Raw genomic sequence first — 19,678 nt, 5'->3', positions numbered from 1 at the left:
AAGTAAGTGTGGCCACTGTTAAGAAAGTTAATGTTAATGGATTTATTCTTGGGTTTCACCCATGGATTTACCTAATTATCACAGGAGGATCGCAAATTTCAAGTGTGTTGGAATCAACCATAAAGTGTATCTCATTTTGCAGTTTGCAGTTGATTTATTCTTTATATATTGGAGCTGATAATAATATACAATTCCTTTAACTCTGTAAAATAAGAACAACATTCATTGCTCTCTTTTTAATACTCTGAAAAACCTCAGCACTACCTTAAATGCATGTTACTAAGTGAAAGAAGCCAATCTGAAAAGGCTACGTGCTGTCTGATTTCGACTATATGACATTCTAGAAAAGGTAAAATTACGGAGACAGGAAAAAGATCTTCCAGGAATTATGGGGTGCGAGGTAGGGCAAGGAGGATTGAATAGGTAGAGTACAGGAGATTTTTAGGGCGGTGAAACGAACTGTATGTGTCATATTATAATGGTAGATACATGTCATTATGTGTTTGCCAAACTCCATAGAACTTTCAACACAAAGAGTGAAACTTAATGTATACTATGGACTTTGGGTGACAACAATGTGCCAAAGTAGGCTCACCTCATTGACTGTAACAAGTGTTCCACTCTGGTGCAGAAAATAGCGGGGAAGACTATGAGGGTGGGGGCAGGGAATATATGGGAAATTTTCTTCTCAATTGTGCTGTGAAACTAAAACTGTTGCAGAATATAAAGTCTACACATACACACACACGGACACACACACACACACTGTATATATACACGCATTAATTTTGAAATATAAAAATAAAATACTGGTGGTGAGATATCTATCTATTGATCTGTCTTATGAAACTTTGAGGAGCAATTCAGAGGAGATTTAATTTAAACTAGATTCATTTTTATATTTGGAGAGTGTTATAAGTCAGGTTCCCTGCGAAGCTGACTTTAAGGCACACTCCAAATCAGAGATTTCTTAGAAATTCTCTCAGGAACATCCCTGCAAAGGCATAGGACAGATCTATAGATAGATCTATAGATAGATATCTCACCACCTATATATGTTATATAATATATGTATATAAACATATATTATATAACTATGCATATATACATATATAAAATATGCATATATACATATATAAAATATATACATATATAAAATATGTATATATACATATATAAAATATATACATATATAAAATATGTATATATACATATATTATATAAAATATATACATATATAAAATATGTATATATACATATATAATATATATAAAATATATACATGTATATAAAATATATACATATATAATATATGTATATATACATATAATTTATATATATATATAACCACCAATATTCCTTAGAACCTACATTGTAACCAACACCTCATGTTTGATGATTTTCTCTTAAAATTTCTATGTTCTAATTTCTCCAAATTTCTTTGAGAATGTAGCAATTCAGCAAGTAAATGCATAACATTTTGATAAACGCACTGTGCCTTGATCAAGCACATTGGTCCATTTCTTACTATGCCCAGTGAGCTGCTTGGTCAGGTTGCTTAAAACCAATGGCATTGAGGTGTAAGGCCAGTGATCGTGCATGGGAAATGTTGTAAGGCCGGTCCCGACAGTAGTTAGCTTCCTTGGAAATTCATGTTGTTGTTCATTGTGTGAGACAATTACTGTGTAGAAGAGCCTAACACGCTCAGAGCAAAAATAAAACTTAGATCAGGAAAGCAAACGAAAATAGCACATTCTGTGTTGATAATGTCGTTCGCATATACCCCAAAGAGTACCATCAGAAAGGATGAAGGGATGTACAAAAGAAATGTAGATGGGCACTCAGAAATGTTGATGACTGTGATGGAGGGAAAGAGATGATAAAATAAAAACATTCCAAAAAAGTGTTGATTAATTTTGACAAGATGACTCATTATATATCTTAGGGGTGTTTGTTTGTTTATGTTTTGTTAAGTCAACAGTTTTCAAGCTACCTCTGATTAGGGGTATTATACAGACCTAATGCTGGGGTGAGAAGAACAAAGAGACTTATATGAAAGCTTAGTTTATATGCTTTAGGGAGTGTTTCTCAAAAGCAGGATCCCAAGTTTCAAGTGTGTTGGAATCAGCAATAAAGCGTTCTCATGCCATTGTTTGCAACTGATTCATTCTTTGTATATTGGAGATGATTCAAGGCTGTACCAGCAATAAAGTTACTCTCATTCACTTGCATGCCACCAAATATGCTTCCTTCAGTAAGGAACAAGGGTGTGGAGTCACATCTATATACACAGCTACATATACATAGACATACTTTATTTATACACACTAATACTGGTATACGTAAATACCAATATTGGTATTGAGCTATCTATCTTCTATCTATCTATCCACTCATCTATCTATCTATCTATCTATCTATCTATCTATCTATCTTGGACCAATATCCCTTAGAACCTATGTTTCAGTCTGTACAACATATTTGATACTTTTCTTTTAGAATTTTAATTTTTTAATTTCTCCAAATCCCTTTTAATATTCAGTAATCCAATGCTTAAAATGTACAATAAAATGTTTACCCTTGTCTTTATTGTGCAAGTAATGTGACAAGCACATAAACATCAGCTAGCATGGGTTTCAGCAGAAAACAGGTTAAGAAATGTTGCTTTAGGCCGGGCGCGGTGGCTCATGCCTGTAATCCTGGCACTTTGGGAGGCCGAGGCGGGCGGATGACTTGAGGTCAGCAGTTCAAGATCAGCCTGGCCAGCATGGTGAAACCCTATCTCTACTAAAAATAAAAAAATTAGTCAGGCATGGTAGTGGGTGCCTGTAATCCCAGCTACTTGGAAGGCCGAGGTGAGAGAATCACTGTAACCCAGGAGGTGGAGGTTGCAGTGAGCAGAGATCACGCCATTGTATTCCAGCCTGGGCGACAGAGCAAGACTCCGTCTCTACATACATGAATAAATAAGAAATGTTGCTTTAGAATTTAGGGAATCGGTGTACAAATTAGTTTTGAGAAAAAGGATTCTGAAACAACAGAAAATCCCACAATCAAAGCTATACTTGTGCTTTGTCAGGAAATTGTAATTGCACCACTACAACAGCATCTTCACCAAGTCTTTACTCATGTTTTGCTCAAAATTGTGACTTCAAATAGAGCTTGGACACTCCAAATCATATTGGACAAGTTTTAACCTCTCTTTGAGAATACACTGACATCCTAATGCCCAACAGAGTAAATGGCATGAGATATGTGTTCAATCAATATTTCTTACACTGATGAATAATACATCAATGATTTAAATAGTAATTTTACTTTTCTTGATAATTAATATGGAGTTAGATAATCAAAATGGACGAACTGAAGAATGCTTTCATTGACTATTTCCATGGAATAAATCATAAATAGTAAAAGGATAGATCAACAATATAGAAATTGGAAAGGTCTTTAAAAAATAAATTTTCAAATATATTTGAATATAAACTTATAATTAAGTAAAGAACTCTGTCATTCATTTCATATGCATCCTACAGGTCTTTACCAATTGCTTCAGAAGTTTTATATGATTTTACATAAAGGACTTTTGCAGATGATGTTGTATATACATGTATATATATTTAAAAGAATAAACCTGCCATTTTTGTTTCCTACTAGGTCTTAAATGAGAGGAAAGGAAAATATTTAAGAAAAAAAAACACCTAGGATAAGGGATTTAGGAACTGGCATTTGGGACCTTCGACATTCCTAGTAACCAAGACATCTCTTTGATTACCATACTCCACTTCACTTTGTGCTATGCAGACAGTTCCAATTCCTGGCATTTAGGAACTTTGACATTCCCAGTAACCAAGACATCTCTCTGATTCCCATACTCCACTTCACTTTGTGCTATGCAGACAGTTCCAGTTCCTGATATTGTAGGTGTTTCTTTGTCCTCCCACAAGATGTTTTCATTGTTCATTTAATGTTTGCACAGCAGTAGAAACATATTTCTTATGGCAATAAAAATTACATCACATGGATAATTTGCAGTGAAATTCAATGAAATGTTCTCATGAATTTCATACAAGTTCCGTAAAAGCCTAAAGTGCCCAAGGATAATCTGATGGATTTTTACCTTTATGATTAATATGTTTAGAGAAAAGGAAAATTGTCTGTTTTGAAAGAAAAAATGATATGCAAGTAGAACTTCAGTTTTAAAGGGCAGAAATTATGTTGTTGCCAAACATTGTCATACTCAGTGATATAGACAGTAAAAATGCTCATTGTAAAATATAATACGCCTGTTACAATTGGGTAACTGTTTCTGGTAGGCATTTTATTAACAGCATTCAAAAAGATTACAAAAAACTATGAGGGAGGAAACTATTATAATTTAGTGGCTGCAATTATACATACTCTTGTTTTGAGGTTATTGTGAATTATAACTTTGTGCTTATGTCTCCATAAGAGCCTTTCATAAAGTATACAAATATTAATTTCTTTTTTAGTTTAAAAAATCATCCTCTGTAATGGGGAAAGAGAAAAGAATAATTTGATCTTATTTCATTTCCATATATTTATTAGCTTAAATATTCCTGGAAAGATGGAACATGACCTCTATTTGACTAAAGACTCAGAGAGTCCTGGCGTGCGTGGGAAAGTACACAGAATGTGTGTAGTATAAGGAATCAGGAAGGCTTGTTTGGCCATGACCAAAATGTCAAAAGCCAGACAGAGAGACAAGAGTGAAGAAAACGGAGAACTTTCCAGAAGTTTTGTCCAATATGGAAGCTAACAAGTACCTGAGAAGAGATGCCAAGTACAAAATGATAATTATTTTCAAAGTGAATAACTGCAGCTAGTCGAGGCCAAAGCTAAATAAAATCAACATAGGAGGGAGCTGGAAAAAATTCAGACTTAACACAAACATAAATGCACTTATGTATGTATATGTGATTTGTACAAATATGTGTGCATGCATGTACACATATCCAGAGGCAGGTTACCTGAAAGCAGGAAGCTACTCACTAATAATAGAGGAGTTTTGGAGAAGATAGCTGGGCAGTGGATGATGGGCAATGTCATTCAGAGGAAACATGAGATTGAGGTGGAGAAGTGAAAACCCTATTATCAGAGTTCTTCCTTTCCTCCAGCACATACAGAGGCTGCAAACTTGAAAGAAAATAAGATCTGAAGAAACAGAATGTCTTAAGAGGCCCCAAAAGAGTTATCGCTTTTACCCAATATCAATATTTGCCAGGATTATAAAGAATTCCTCCATAACCAAAAATAGTGATACCACTGCAAATGGCTGAAATTGCATACATGATGAATTTGCTGTCTTCGTATAACCCCCAATAATCTAAAATGTATGTGAAAGTGATAGAATATATTAAAAATATAAAAAGGGAGTGTGGTTGCTGGCCATTTTTTTTCCTGCCATGAGGCCTGCAACCCAGAAGGACCCCTGTGGATTACAGATTCATTCCTGTTTAATCATTTCCATATGGTGCTTTAGTTCCCAGTCTGACGTATCTGTGTTAGTGTGGCCGCAATTATATGCAATGTTGGACGAGGTTGTGTACTTGGCCTAATTTAACGCTGTTGCTCACTGATAGCTCTAGCCCATATTGACTGCAAGTTTATTTAATAGCTAAAGCATTCCCCAAATCCTCAACTCTTGACTTCTAACTTTAGGCCCAGTATTATTAAATACATTCCTCTTTCAATTCAATGTTCACATTTCTTCCAGCACACATTTCCCAAAGGAAGAACTCTGCTCAAAAATGGTTCTCCAATGCCTTACAGGGTTAAGTCTACCGTTTTTGGTTGGTATTCAACAAACTGACACCTGATTCAGACTCACCTATGCTCACATTCTTCCCCAAAAAACCGTAAAATTACAGAGGAAATAATGAATATATGAGATGATAGGACATGCATTATATTCTTGGCTAGCTGATATAGGGCTGAGAAAGAGAAAGTCATCATCGGTCCTATGAGTGGAAAGCTGTTACTTACAGAAATTATGAGCAGGTGCTTTGGTACCAATACATAATCAGATCTTTCTCTTAGTATAAAAGGCTGAGAATGGAGAGTTAGAAGCCATCTCTCATCACATACCGTAAATACATACAATAAAAAAATTCTAGTCTAGGAGTTTTAGACAATCTATCAGTGAAGGAAGAATGTCAAATTTCACATGCACTTTGGGAACAACAGTTTTATCTGTCTTAGAAAGGTCAAATGAAAGACAAATCATTTAGTGAGATGGGCATTAGAGAAGACCACTCAAGAGTCAGATATTATTCTACAATTGTCTATTAGAGACCTTCCAGGTGCAATATCTCAACTACTCTATGATGCAATCAAATAGAACAAGTGGCTGTGATACCATAACTTCCAGTTAATAGTGATCGGCACTGAAGACAAAGACAAATATAGCTATGTTTAATGGAAGAGTAACTGAGGAATGTGAATGAGTAGCTTAACCTAAAGTTTAGAGCATTGTATACGACTGTATCATTATTTTATAAAAGAAAGAGGTTTACGTGAATTTCTGCATTCCTAATAGAAACAACTAAATGTGATTAGATTAAGTGGTGTTGGGTTATCTTGTCCCATTATATAACACGTGTTCTTGGAGACTGTTGGTCAGAACAGGATGGCTCAAGTATGAAGATGTAAGCTAAAAGATGTATATATGGAAACCCACAGGGCGCACATCTCACCAGCATAACATGAGTTACATTACCATCAGAAGAGGAAGGAAGGGCAAAACACAAGGTTTAGATATTTTGGTTCTTGGACTGGTCTTTAAATTGGACAGTCGTGTACTGTGAAAAAAAAAAAAAAAAAAACCCAGCCATGAGCTTGTCACCTCTTTTCTGTCCCCCAGGCTGGAGTGCAGTGACATGATCTCAGCTCACTGCAACCTCTGCCTCCTGGGTTCAAGCAATTATTCTGCCTCATCTTCCCAAGTAGTTGAGGTTACAGGCATGCGCCACCACATTTAGCTAATTTTTGTATTTATCGTAGAGACGGGACTTCACCATGTTGGCCAGGGTGGTCTCAAACACCTGACCTCAGGTGTTACACCTGCCTCAGCCTTCCAAAGTGCTGGAATTACAGGCGTGAGCCACTGTACCCGGAACCTGGTTATTTCTCTAATCCCATGCTTTCTATTTTGAGCAACTTTACATTGGCGAAAAATGAAAACTCATATATGTATACACAGTCACTCTTTGTTGAACCATGAATCCCACCCAGGCCGTCATTTTCAGCTATTTCTACAAATAGCAACTGGTCCTTTCTGGGTGAAATATTCTTACACATCAATAAGATGCTACTGCAAAACAAAACAAAACAAAAACTGGTCATTCTGGGAAAGTCTCGTTTTTCTATTTGAAAAAAAATCTTTTCTTAAAACGTAGACTATTTAGTAAAACAGCGTTGCATTCTCCTATTTATTAGGCAACAAATGAACTTGTTTTTATAAAGTCTGGATGCTTTTCAGCAAATAACATATGTGTTCCAGGGAATCAGAAAAATCGTAATAAAAGTAGTCTCTCACAGCCCAAGAGAACAAAACAGGGCCAGACTGACCCTGGCTGTGAAAAGCCCACAGAATCTCTCTGACATATTTGGCCTGGTAAAACATTTGGATGCTGAGCTTTTCTGAGTGAAAATAAGAGTCAGCAAAGGTTATAATTTCCAAAAGTGACCAGGAATTTAGGAATTGATTATTGTTTCCATATGGTTGTGAAATGACTAAGTTACCATGTTATGCTTTATTTTATATATATATATGTTATGTTACATATATATTAATGCATATGTGTTTATGTGGCCAATGTCATTGTTCACATAAAAGCCTTCATCTTTAAGACAGAGTGTTGGGACAGTGATTTGTGTTTTATCTTTGAGTTCTAGATGAGATACTTGTGAAATTCAAGCTAATGGAATATAGTTCACACTGAGAGTGATTTTTCCATGGTTGTCATTTGGAGTTCTTCCTCCTAATTCAACAAAATTCCTTCCAGCCTGATGATCAGCAGGCAACCAAGTAAGAACCACCTCCTAGTATAACAGGCAGACTCCTCCAAAGGCTGAGAAGCAGGGAAACCAGGTTTTACTCCCGTAAGCCTGCCTGGTACTAGCATTTAATGGCATTTTCTGGCTCTAGTGTTTTTGCCTTCAAATCTAATATCCTCTCTAGGAGCAAAACGGAATTAACCCATCTTTTGACAAACAGTAAGGACTTCATGACCCACAGTAATAGATTTAAAAATCTAATAATATTCTATAATTCAATAAGTGAATCAGGATTGCCTGGTAATCATTTCCTTTCGGCTTTTATACATTTATCACTATTCATTTTAAAACGAGGCCTTATGTATCACTAACTGAACCAAAATCATAAAAATGACACTTGTATTAAAACCAAGTTTTAAATAATTTATCTACAAATGTTATATTACATACAATACATACCTACTCTACGTTATATATTGACTTGAAATTTATTTTACATTTTTCTCAATCAACTTTGAAGTTAAAGATCACTCATTCTTGCCAAATCAAAAAAAAATGACAATATGGATTTTTCAACGAGGAGGAACTAAAAATGACAGAGAAAAAGCTACAGATATCAACAATACCTTATAAGATATACTATAGAAGAACTGCAAAGTTAAGACTAAGACAATCTCAGAGCATGGTTTTCTGTGGGGAGGATTCAGGATAAATTCATGAAGAAAGCAGCTTTCGCTCTGCCCCTGAAATTGGAGGAGGATTTACACAAGAGGAGATAAAGGGCTGTGCTTTCTCAGCCAGAGAAGTGGTAAGACTAAAATCATGGAGAGGAGGGGATATGGGTAATGACTTGAGAAAGACAAACGATCCTGTTTGAAGGGATCATTTTATAGACAGAGACAGACAAGTCAGTAGGTGTACTAAAGAATAAGAAACTTATTTAGTAGGCAATTAACCACTAAGCATTTTTCTCCTCTTTATAACTTACATGAATTTATGTATTTTGATTAATTTCCTTTCCATTTGCTCTATATTATACAACACAAAAGTATACATAGAGGGTTTATTGTTGCTGGTTAATGTTATAATTTGGCACAAATGTTGCAGAATTTTCAAGCTTAATTCTGATAAAATGAGAGTAAGAACTGCTATCATCCAGAGATGCATGTTGCGTAAATAAAGATGATAGAGTAACTTAATGTGACTTTGAAGTGTGGAAATATGACTTGGGATTGGAAATGGTATGCTCCAACCAGCACTTTCAATTTCAGAGGAATGGCATAGGGAGTATTTGAGATTATTCATAGTGATGTCAGAGGGGTAGATAGCACAGCTTCCAAAGCTATTACTTGAAGGCAGTGGTATTAGCCAGTCTTACCCTTGAATGTTGTCAACCTCACTTGCCTCCTGCTCATGTCCTTGGTTTGGGTTCTTAGCCTTACTTCTGAATTTTTGAGCAATCCAATAACCTTTCAGTAAACTTACTTTTTGCTTAAGTTAGCCCAAGTGCAATTCTGTTGCTTGCAATAACATATTCTTTGGGCTATTGTGGTAAGATAGGGGAGTGGTCTATCTTTCTGGAAATGACAACATAATTGGTACTAGAGGACTAATTTGGGAGTTGTATATGTGTGAGTAAATTAGATATATCAGTTATGTGGCCATTACAGAGAATCTAATGAACAATCATAAGGTTTCAAATGAGAAATTGGGCAGTAAAAAGAAACCGGGAGAAGAAAAGATGGCAACATTTATAGAACATGCTGACTGAGCTGTACTAAGAGTAAGCATATGGAGCAGTGGACGATAACTGGTTTCAAAGTGGATATTTAGAAAGGTAGGCACAGGCACTGAAGACATTAATGGCATTTTCTTATTATTTATAACCAAGAGATTTTTGATGCCTTCTTTATCAACTGAAACAACAGGTACAAATATCCTTATTATGAAAAAAAACTATTGCTCGTTGGCAATAATCTCTATTGGTAAGCTGAGTAAGTGTGTGTGTGTGTGTGTGTCAGTGTGTGTGTGTGTGTGTGTGTGTGTGTTTTCCATGAACCATGGCCTTTACTTTCATTCCACTGTCTAGCTGGGAGGGAGGTGGTGCTGTTGAACCTGGGGCTCACTCCTCTGACACTATGTGTAGCAGACTGCTTGTACTGTGCTGAGCATCTATTTTTAATATCACCTTCAGTGATGTCACATGCACAGCTTGAAATCAACCATGCTGGGAGTATTTACACCAAAGAAATAGGCAAATGCCACAAATTGGGGCTTTGTTTAGCCCTACTGGGTCTTGCTTATACCAATAGTTGGTCCTCTGTATATGTGGGTTTTGCATCCCATGAGTATTGCATTTGCCATCTGCATTTGGTTGAAGAAAATCCATAAATAAGTGAACCTGGGCAATTCAAACCCATGTTGTTTAAGGACAAACTGTACTTTAAACTTTCAAGTATGCCTCATTAGAACAGTATTTTCTTAGACTGTAAACTCCTTGAGAGCTGTAGACACTACTACATTCCTACCTGTCTTTCCAATCCAACTCAAGGGCACCACACAGATTTTCAACAAGTATTGACCGAATGAATGGCAAACTTAAATTCAAAGACACGCCCAGTAGTGAGAAGTCTTCTGCACCTAACTGCAATGACATTTCTACTTTTACCTCACTGCCCTAATTCTCAGATCTCCTTTTAACTCCCTCCTCATTTTCTCTGAACTCTCTCCTCTCCCCGTGCCTTCTTTCTGTTTCCCTAATCCTCTCCACCAAATTCGGTATCATATAATCATAAAATGGCAGAGTTGGAAGGGATTTAAGCAATCATCTATTTCACTTCCCTGGTGACATAACATGGTCTAGAGAGTTTAAATGATTTGCTCAAAATTGTACAAGTATGGCACAGCCATAGTTTAGATCAAGCTCTCCAAAATTTTATTCCAGTGGTCCTCTTTCCATCACTTGATACAACCACACAGAGCCTGCCAGCCTATTCACAAAATTCATTCTCTCTCTCTCTCTGCCTGTCTCTTGGTCGCGATCTCTCTTTTCCCCAAACACGAAATTGAGAACAACTTTGGAGGCTGAGGTCATTGGTGAGTATGAAGAGAGAGGTGCCACATAACATATAAATTCATCTGATAGTGACTTTTACTTAATTATCTCTTCATTCAACATATTTCTCTAGTCATACAACATACTTATTTAATGCTTACTACATAACAGGAACTCATCCAGGCATATAGAATACACCATTGAACACAACTGACAAAGATCTCTGCCTTTAAATAATTTGTGCTTAAGAGATTACACCTGAAAATACTTACTTGGACTTGCTATTCAAGCCTAGAGACACGAAAGAAGAATGGGGGTCTCTATTCATTAATGAAGTGAGAGCTATTATTTTTCAGCAGTGAAGCAGAATTTGCACTATTCCCCTTGACTTTCTTATGAATTTTATTCTTTATTTTGTTTGGCACCTTGCTATTTGCCATTAACTTATATTTATCAAGTCAAGACAAAAAGGATGCCCTATGATGACATTTCTTTTCTTTAGAATCTGCATTCACTCTCCGAAGGTCTATTTTGTTTCAATTCAATAACAACAAAACCTAGTTGGGGGGCGGGGTGGGGAAAAAGTGCCCATAATGTTAATCTCCCAAACTGGAGTTTTCTCAGCTTTTGAACATGTCGTAGCACCTCATTATCTATTGTATTTATCTAAGGGAGTTTCAGATGCAGCATGTTTCAATGGGGAATATTAAATGACACATTAGGTCACTTAAGAATTATTCTTAGGTTTTTCAAAATGATTCCTCATTTGTGTGAAGTGGTTAATGCAACTCTTAGGAAAGGCATATTCCTAAATCCTGACAATAATCATTTCACGGATGAGAAAAATCAGGTCCCATGAGTAGTAAGTTAGCATAATGAAGATTTTTTTTCTTTTTTGGGGGGAAGGGGTGGCTGAACATGGGAAAAGTTTAATGATTGTTCTGGGAAGAGAACGAAAATGAGACAGGCAGTGAATCCATGCTTTTCCTGACTAAAGTTGGATGAAATGTGATTTATTTCCTCATTTCTCTGCTCCACTGGGCTTCCATGAAACCACTTCCTGGCTGTCTCTTCTGCCCAGGGCTGCTGCCGCCACCTGACTCAGAGGAATGGGCACCAGGGGCTGGCTGAGCTGGGTAGGTGCCCTGATCTACCACGCCTGCCATGCAGAGCCATGCCAGCCTTGAGTCCCTCCTAGGAGAGGGCCATGGTGATGTGAGTCTGAGCCTTAACGGCTTCCAGGGCCAGGGAGGGTTTCCAACCACCTTGACCTGGGCCAAGATCCAGAAGGAACACGTGCCATGGTCAAGGTCATCTGCCCACTGTACAGAATCTAGAGCTCATGGCTCAGTGGGGTCCCTTCCCAGACAGCAAACAAGAGAGACAGAAAGCAAATCAGGAAGCAGTGCGTAATGAAGATTTGCACCCAGTTCTTGACTACAAAGTAGACTTCAATGTTCCCAGTTGTGTTAGTTTCCTAAGGTCGCGGTAACAAAGTATCCCAAGCTGGATGGCTGAAAACACCAGACATTTATGCTTCCATAGCTGTGGAGGCCAGAAGTCTGAATTCAAAGTATTGCTAGGGCCCTGCTCTCTCTGAAGACTCTGGGGAGAAGCTGCTCCACTCCTTTGTCTTAGCTTCTTTTTAGCTGACCATGTTGGGCATTCCCTGGCTTGTAGATGAGTTACTCCAATCTCTGCCCCCTTCATCACAGGGTACTCTCTGTGTGTTTTCTCCTCTTCTTCTTCTAAGGACATTGGTCATATTGGATTAGGGCCCATCCTACTCCAAAATGCCCTTAATTTACATCTTAATTACATCTACAAAAGCCATATTTCTAAATGGGATCCCATTCTGAGGTCTTGCAAAGGACATGGATTTTTGAGGAGATGCTATTCTACCCAGTATACCAGCCAACTTCTCTATGGAAATAATCCACTTCCTAGCTATGGTGCAGTCTCCATAGGGTTGTGTCTATTGGTATTTGCCACCTTATTAAACTCCTGACAAAACTGTGTAGAAACGCACAGTATTTTCAAGCTGTTGTTGTTTCAAATATTTTACAACCTCGCATATAGTTTTAAAAGTATCAATGTCCTAACAGTGCTGTAAAATGTTTCTTCATCATGGAGACAGATGAGATCCTCCTTGTTTCAAATGATAGAAGTAAAACAGAAAACACATTTCTCTCTTGGAAACTCACATGGCTAAGGAAAACAGATGCAATAAAAATAAACACACTCTTCTGCTGACTCAGAATTTCTGGAGATGCTCTATTTCATCAAGTTTGTCTCATTTACAAAATGTTGCCCTGGGAAACCTAAAGGAATTAAGGTAGGACAGAGAAGTAATAATGCAGAAAGTAAAAGTTGGTGGGGGATAGGACTGCTGGTTTTAGTGGAATCTTCCACATGGAAAGAAAACTGCAGGTAACTTGGGGTGACAAATGTTATTCTATATTCCTTCTGATTATGGGAGTTTGTGAGGTGGTAAAAACAACAACAAAACACCTAATACGAGGTTGAAATGAAGTTGAGAGTTTGCCGTTTTTCATCGTAAGATGTTAATCTGGACCTGAGCAGAAAGCTGGCGTGTTCAACATACAAATCTGGATGTTTTGTTATAAGATCTTAAGAAAACTATCTGTTAATTCAGGCGCCTTGGTTCATTTGTGTCTTGTCTGAGTTAACTAAGGAAAGACAAACAAAGCTAGTAGTTTTAATGGTATAGACTTTTTCACATTTCCTAAGGGCTGAAGTATGAATACATAAGTGAATACTGAAAAAAAATCTATTTAATTTCCGTTTCTTGCTTTATTCAGTAAACATTCATTGTGGTAGGTCCTGTATTATCAGAATTCTTGCAATTTTTAACAAATATATTTCAATGGAAAACTGCATCATATTCTGAAGATTTTTAGCCTATAAAATAAAAACTTTAAAGAGGAATGTCTCAAAATTTGACCTATTTTAAATTTTATGTGAAAAAGAATGCTTCCTTTATCCAGCATTTCTGGGAAATGAAGTTTTCCTTGCTAAGTACTAACACTTAAAAGACAATTTTTACCAAATGTCTCTGAGGCATATGTATAATTGTTATTTTTTTTTTCCTTCTTGAACATCTAAAAATTCTGTCTGACTTCGTTGGCTGCTATTTGGAAAGTTAAGGCAACTGGAAGAAAAACTGCTAAGGCAAAACTAATTCTAGATTACTCATTCTTACACAGGATAAAGATTTGCTCCAGAACAGTGAAACATCAGATCCCTGAACCACTAGCAGAACATCTCACCCATAATTTTTATTCTGCCTGATGTTCCCTAACTTTGGCAAGTAAGAAGAGCTAATTATAATCTGTTCTCACATTTCTCAAAGTTTCACAGATATGAGTTATTATTAACAGGAATAACTATTGGAAAAACACAGGACTCAAAGTAATAGAAATAAATCCATCTATGAAATAGTTCCCTATAAAAATCCAATAAATAACTTAATTTAGGGCAGGATTAAAACAATAATTAACCCAAAATATGTGGTTCTTAATTATATGTATCATGACCTTATATTTTTACTTGATAAAGTAACATCATTATTTTTTCCAAATTACAAATAACACAGTTTTAAGAAGACATTTTAAAATACGGAAGAAAAATACCACGAAGAAAATAAAAATAATTCATATTTCTATTTTTCAGAGACAGATATTATATTTTGTATATCTTTCAGGATTTATAGATAGATATCTTTTTTGATGGATACCTTATTAAAATTGGTTTCACACTTTACCATTTTTCTACACTTAAAAACAGACTCTTGTATTATTTAGATCTTGCATTGGTTATAACTTTCATATTCACCAATATATTATGCATATTGTCCATTATATGACACAGGTGTTCAATGTCTAAATTATCTATTAGCTACCTCTCAAAATTTTCCACCATAGTGCCACAAACCACAGGGAAGAGGACATTAGTAATAGCGCTAAAGGATCACATTTCTTTAAAGCTTTCTGTTTTCTCTTTGACATTCCAGTCTATAGTAGATTTGAGTTTACTTCAAATGTCACATAATAAGTTATTTAACCTTTCTTCCCAAATCTTCAAATAAACCCAATGAATTACAACAGATTTATTTTGTGGTATTGCATAATCCCTAGGACATTGCTGTGGGCATCTGTACACCCCAGTTGGAGGAGTGCTGATCTAATTTATGATTTTCTAAAAGCATCTGCCTGAATCAATGATGAAGTCGTGCTGTAGAAGCTATGCCTTAAGACTCTGGATTTTGGAGGAGAGAATGGGACTGGGGAGAGGTACTTTTATTACACAAAATGACAAAGTTCAAGGTTTAATGCAAAAGGTCTTAGTGTTTTGCTTTTTTAAATCGTCCTTGACAGTAAAGTCTGTCCTATAACATACAGGAAAAGATGAACCTTTATACTTTGGTGAATGTTAGGCTGTTGTTCACATAATCAGTTTTCATTGTTAGTATATTATTTTGAAAAATAGTAATTTCTTAGGCTACATTTCCTAGGCCCTATGTTAGAATCTGGAGATGAAATACAAGCTCTAAAGCTTCTCTTGCTCTTGAGGAGCTGAAAATTAGTAAAATACATACAAATATGTATTATTCCAATATATACATATGGAATAATATATATAAGAAATATATGTAAATATATATTCCAGTATATATAGAATATATATAATGATATATATGGAATTATATATATGGACTGCATGTTAATATATGTTATTAATGTATAATATAATAATGTAATTAGCAATATATAATAATCTATAATAATACATTTTATAATATATATACATATTATGGAATATATATATAAAAGACAGAGCCAAGAATGAGTGAAAGAAGAGGTATTGAAGACACGAGCTACAGAAGACTTTTATGGAGCAATGGCTGAGAGAAGTTGAGAAAGCAAATGTTCTAAAAATATATATTCATGCTTGGGAAGATGGAGATTTTTTTTCCTGAGATAAATGGTGAGAAAAAGAATTTGGAGGCAGATGCAGGCCCATTTGGAGGTGAAAATGAGAAAATTAAAGGAATTTGTCACAAAATGGCTTTATTTCTCTTCAAAGCACACAAGAGAACCAGCAGAGTGAAGAGCATGCCAGGGAGAAATCGGAGGATTTGAGGGTTGCTGGAGAAAATTGGTGCCAGGAAATGAGAAACTCATGCGTCTGGGACCCCACAAGGCCTAGCTAAGGGGATAAACCAGCATATTTAGTGCTCCCTATTAGCATGACCAGCAGCAGTTTTGGAAACTTCAAATGGTTATATGACCTCAACTGCAAAGATGATTAAAGCCATCATGGCAGAATACGGGATGAATAATCTATTCATATTATTATATGAATATAGATCTAGAATCTATCTACAATAATAGATTTACTTACTGTAAATAAATTATAATTTATTGTAAATAAGTTTATTTATCATAAAGCCATTATGGCAGAATATGAGCTGAATAACCTATTCCTATTATTATATGAATATATATCTAGAAACTACAGGGGTGTGCTGATAAATAAATGTATGAATATGTGCAAAATGCTTAGCAAATTGCCTTGTACATACAATTCAAATTTGTGCGAAAAATTTAAGAAATAGAACATAATAGAATTCAAAATTCAGAATGCAAATGGATTTGGATAAGATGTTAATCATTAAATCTATAATTATTGGGGGAAAAGGTAAGAGGCTGCTTATGGAACCCCAAAAACCAGGAGGCCTTGATGATCTAGAATACATATTTTTTTCTTATTAATATTACTAGAAAACGGGTTTAGGAGGAGTAATGAAGATGAGAAAGTGGTGATTATATGAGATTTTTAACCTTAAGATTTCAAAGGGGATGCTCAGGCCCTGAATGTAACTATGGGAGTGACTTCTTGAGGAAGCAGGTTTGCACTGGTTATCAGACTTGAAGAAGTTGATGTTTTAGATAGGGTGTGTCACCTGAAGTTGAAATTGCCCAGGATTTTGAATCCAGAGAAAAACTATGAGAAGAATAAAAATTCAGATGTATGGCCTTAAAAGGAAAGAAACTTTGTTAGGAAAAAAAAAACAAAAACAAAAACAAAACCACTTTAAAAGAGGCATTGAGTAGCTAGAAAGACAATGACCCTACTATTCAATATTTTTAATGGAAGACTGAGTAAGGAAACAAACAGCCCCACTTAGGGGGAAACATCTTAAACAGCAGAAATTCAGATTTCAGTTAAAGGGGTGACTTTTTAGAAAAGGTGTTTAGAATAGAACATTTTTTTTTCTTTTTGAAATAGAATGAGCATTCTAGCCTGTACAGTAGAAATGGTTAGGAGATGGAACGTGGCCTGGGGAAGGGAAAAGGTTAATACAGATGGAGAAGACAGTCTGGAAGATAATAGGTAGCCACAGGGGCCTTTGCCTTGTGCAGTTCTTGTGAACCTTTGGGAATAAGGAAAGCAGAAAATAAAGCTACATTCACTGAACAAAATTTCCTCAGGGTTTCTAAAACAACTTTAGTGCAAAGTTATTTTGCTGTCTACAAGACATGAAAATTTCATGGCAAAGTTCATGGGCAGAGAAACTTTACTTCTTACTATATATGATTCTTTTCCATGTGTAAATAGAACTGGACCCGGAAATAAATGTAATTCCTCAGAGATTCCCAAATCTTTAGTATATTTAGATACTAAAAACAAATACTTATTCCCATTTTCTGAAAGAATCACTTACCTCCAGTCACACACTCTGGAGTAAAAGAGATGTCATCAAGAGCAATAAAGATGTCCTCATTTCCATCCAAATCAGCTTCAAATGCCACCTTAAATGGACTGTTACTGGAGAGAGGCACATAGCTATATGTCCATCCCGTTCTTTTATTTCCAATCACTGACCATACCAGGATGTTTAGCCCCGATTCTTCAATGGTATACACCTTTAAAAATGATTAAAAAATAACTTTTTATGATTGGATATTAGAAGTATCAGGAGATCCACATGACTGATGAAAGAATGAAATCTCTGGCTATGTAACAGCTCAATATATTGACTGTTGTATTTTCTATCTGTAGAAATTGTGGGTTATAAAGTGAGCCAACGGATGTTATATTTTCCTTGGTTAGTAGGACCTTTGTTTGCTTCTGTCATCAACTTCTACATGTCAAACTGGACGTAATAAAAAAAACTGGAACTGTCTTAAGCATTTAAAAAGCTGGAGGAGATATAAACACAAATTTTTTATTGCTAAAGAACTTTGTCTATGTTAGACTAAGGTTGTGTGACTGCAGAAAAAGAGGACCCTCATGATACATGAATATGATAAATGAATATGAGATTATAGAAGTCATTTTAAAAACCACAGTAATGTGCAGAAAATATTTTAACATTTTGAAGACAGAAAATCTTCCTGGATTAACTAACATCGATATTCAGTACTTTTTTTATAGTTCAGTGACTAACAAATGCAAGAAACAAGGAAAAAAAAATAGAGTTAGCTTTGAAACCAACAAACATGCCAGATTCTAGTATTTTTGTTTATCAGTAGAAATAATTAAAAAAATAAAATATGGCATTTTCTAGTGCTATTTCAAACATTTTATAATTAATGAGAAAAAAGGTAAGATTAAAGAGTTGTATTTCTATGTTCTCTTTTTGCACCTAAATTTTATAGTTATCAGATACCAACGTTATATATAATTTGGTAATATAGTAATATTTATATATCATACCATATATAATTAGATATATATATAAAATACTATCTATATATCTCTATATATTTATATTTGGCTTATAGTATACTTCAGCAATGAGTTATACAACCATTTTTTCACATGGGAAAAATGAGACCCAGAGAAAAGAAAACACATGGATATTAATTTTCTTCTATTGCAATAGTACATTTTTCCAATGACTTCCCTCTTACTAAAAAATCTTCCCGTGTCACTGTTTTCTTAGTGTCAAAATTTAGCTACAGTTAACTACAGTTAACAGTTATACAGTTAACTATAAAATATGGCTTGGCGCGGTGGCTCACGCCTGTAATCCCAGCACTTTGGGAGGCCGAGGCGGGCGGATCATGAGGTCAGGAGATCGAGACCATCCTGGCTAACACAGTGAAACCCCGTCTCTACTAAAAATACAAAAAAAAAAAAAAAATTAGCCGGGTGTGGTGGTGGGTGCCTGCAGTCCCAGCTCCTACTCAGGAGGCTGAGGCAGGAGAATGGCGTGAACCCGGGAGATGTAGCTTGCAGTGAGAGGAGATCATGACACTGTACTCCAGCCTGGGTGACAGAGGGAGACTCCGTCTCAAAAAATAAACAAAAAAATAAAAAATAAAAAATATATATCCAAAATTTATTCTATAAGGAAAGAATAACAGTCATCTTATTACATTTTATGATATTAAATTGTCATTCCAGAAATACTAGGAAGAATCACCAAATATTCCAGAGCCAGAAGATAAGAATGCTGCTAGTGTCCCCAAGTACAAAATAAATCTAAGATCAATTTCAGAAATCGAGCTGTTAATGGAAATTAAACAAAACAAAAATAAATCAAGATGATTATAAACTAAAGAAAAATTTAAA

At 35.5% G+C, this 19,678-nt stretch overlaps 1 protein-coding gene across 1 annotated transcript in view; it reads right to left on the bottom strand.

Moving 5' to 3' along the window:
* The window catches only part of MALRD1 (MAM and LDL receptor class A domain containing 1), a 679,682-nt gene that overhangs the window by 144,621 nt on the left and 515,383 nt on the right, over nt 1-19,678 (bottom strand). The window contains exon 33 of the mRNA XM_054503207.1: nt 17,823-18,024. Within this exon, the coding sequence (XP_054359182.1) occupies nt 17,823-18,024 (202 nt within the window). The remainder of the gene's footprint in view (nt 1-17,822; nt 18,025-19,678) is intronic.

The sequence above is a fragment of the Pongo pygmaeus genome, chromosome 8 (genome assembly GCF_028885625.2).
Source record: "Pongo pygmaeus isolate AG05252 chromosome 8, NHGRI_mPonPyg2-v2.0_pri, whole genome shotgun sequence".
Classification (NCBI taxonomy): domain Eukaryota; kingdom Metazoa; phylum Chordata; class Mammalia; order Primates; family Hominidae; genus Pongo; species Pongo pygmaeus.
Note: the sequence above shows the minus strand (reverse complement) of the source record. Positions and strands in the feature narration are given on the sequence as shown.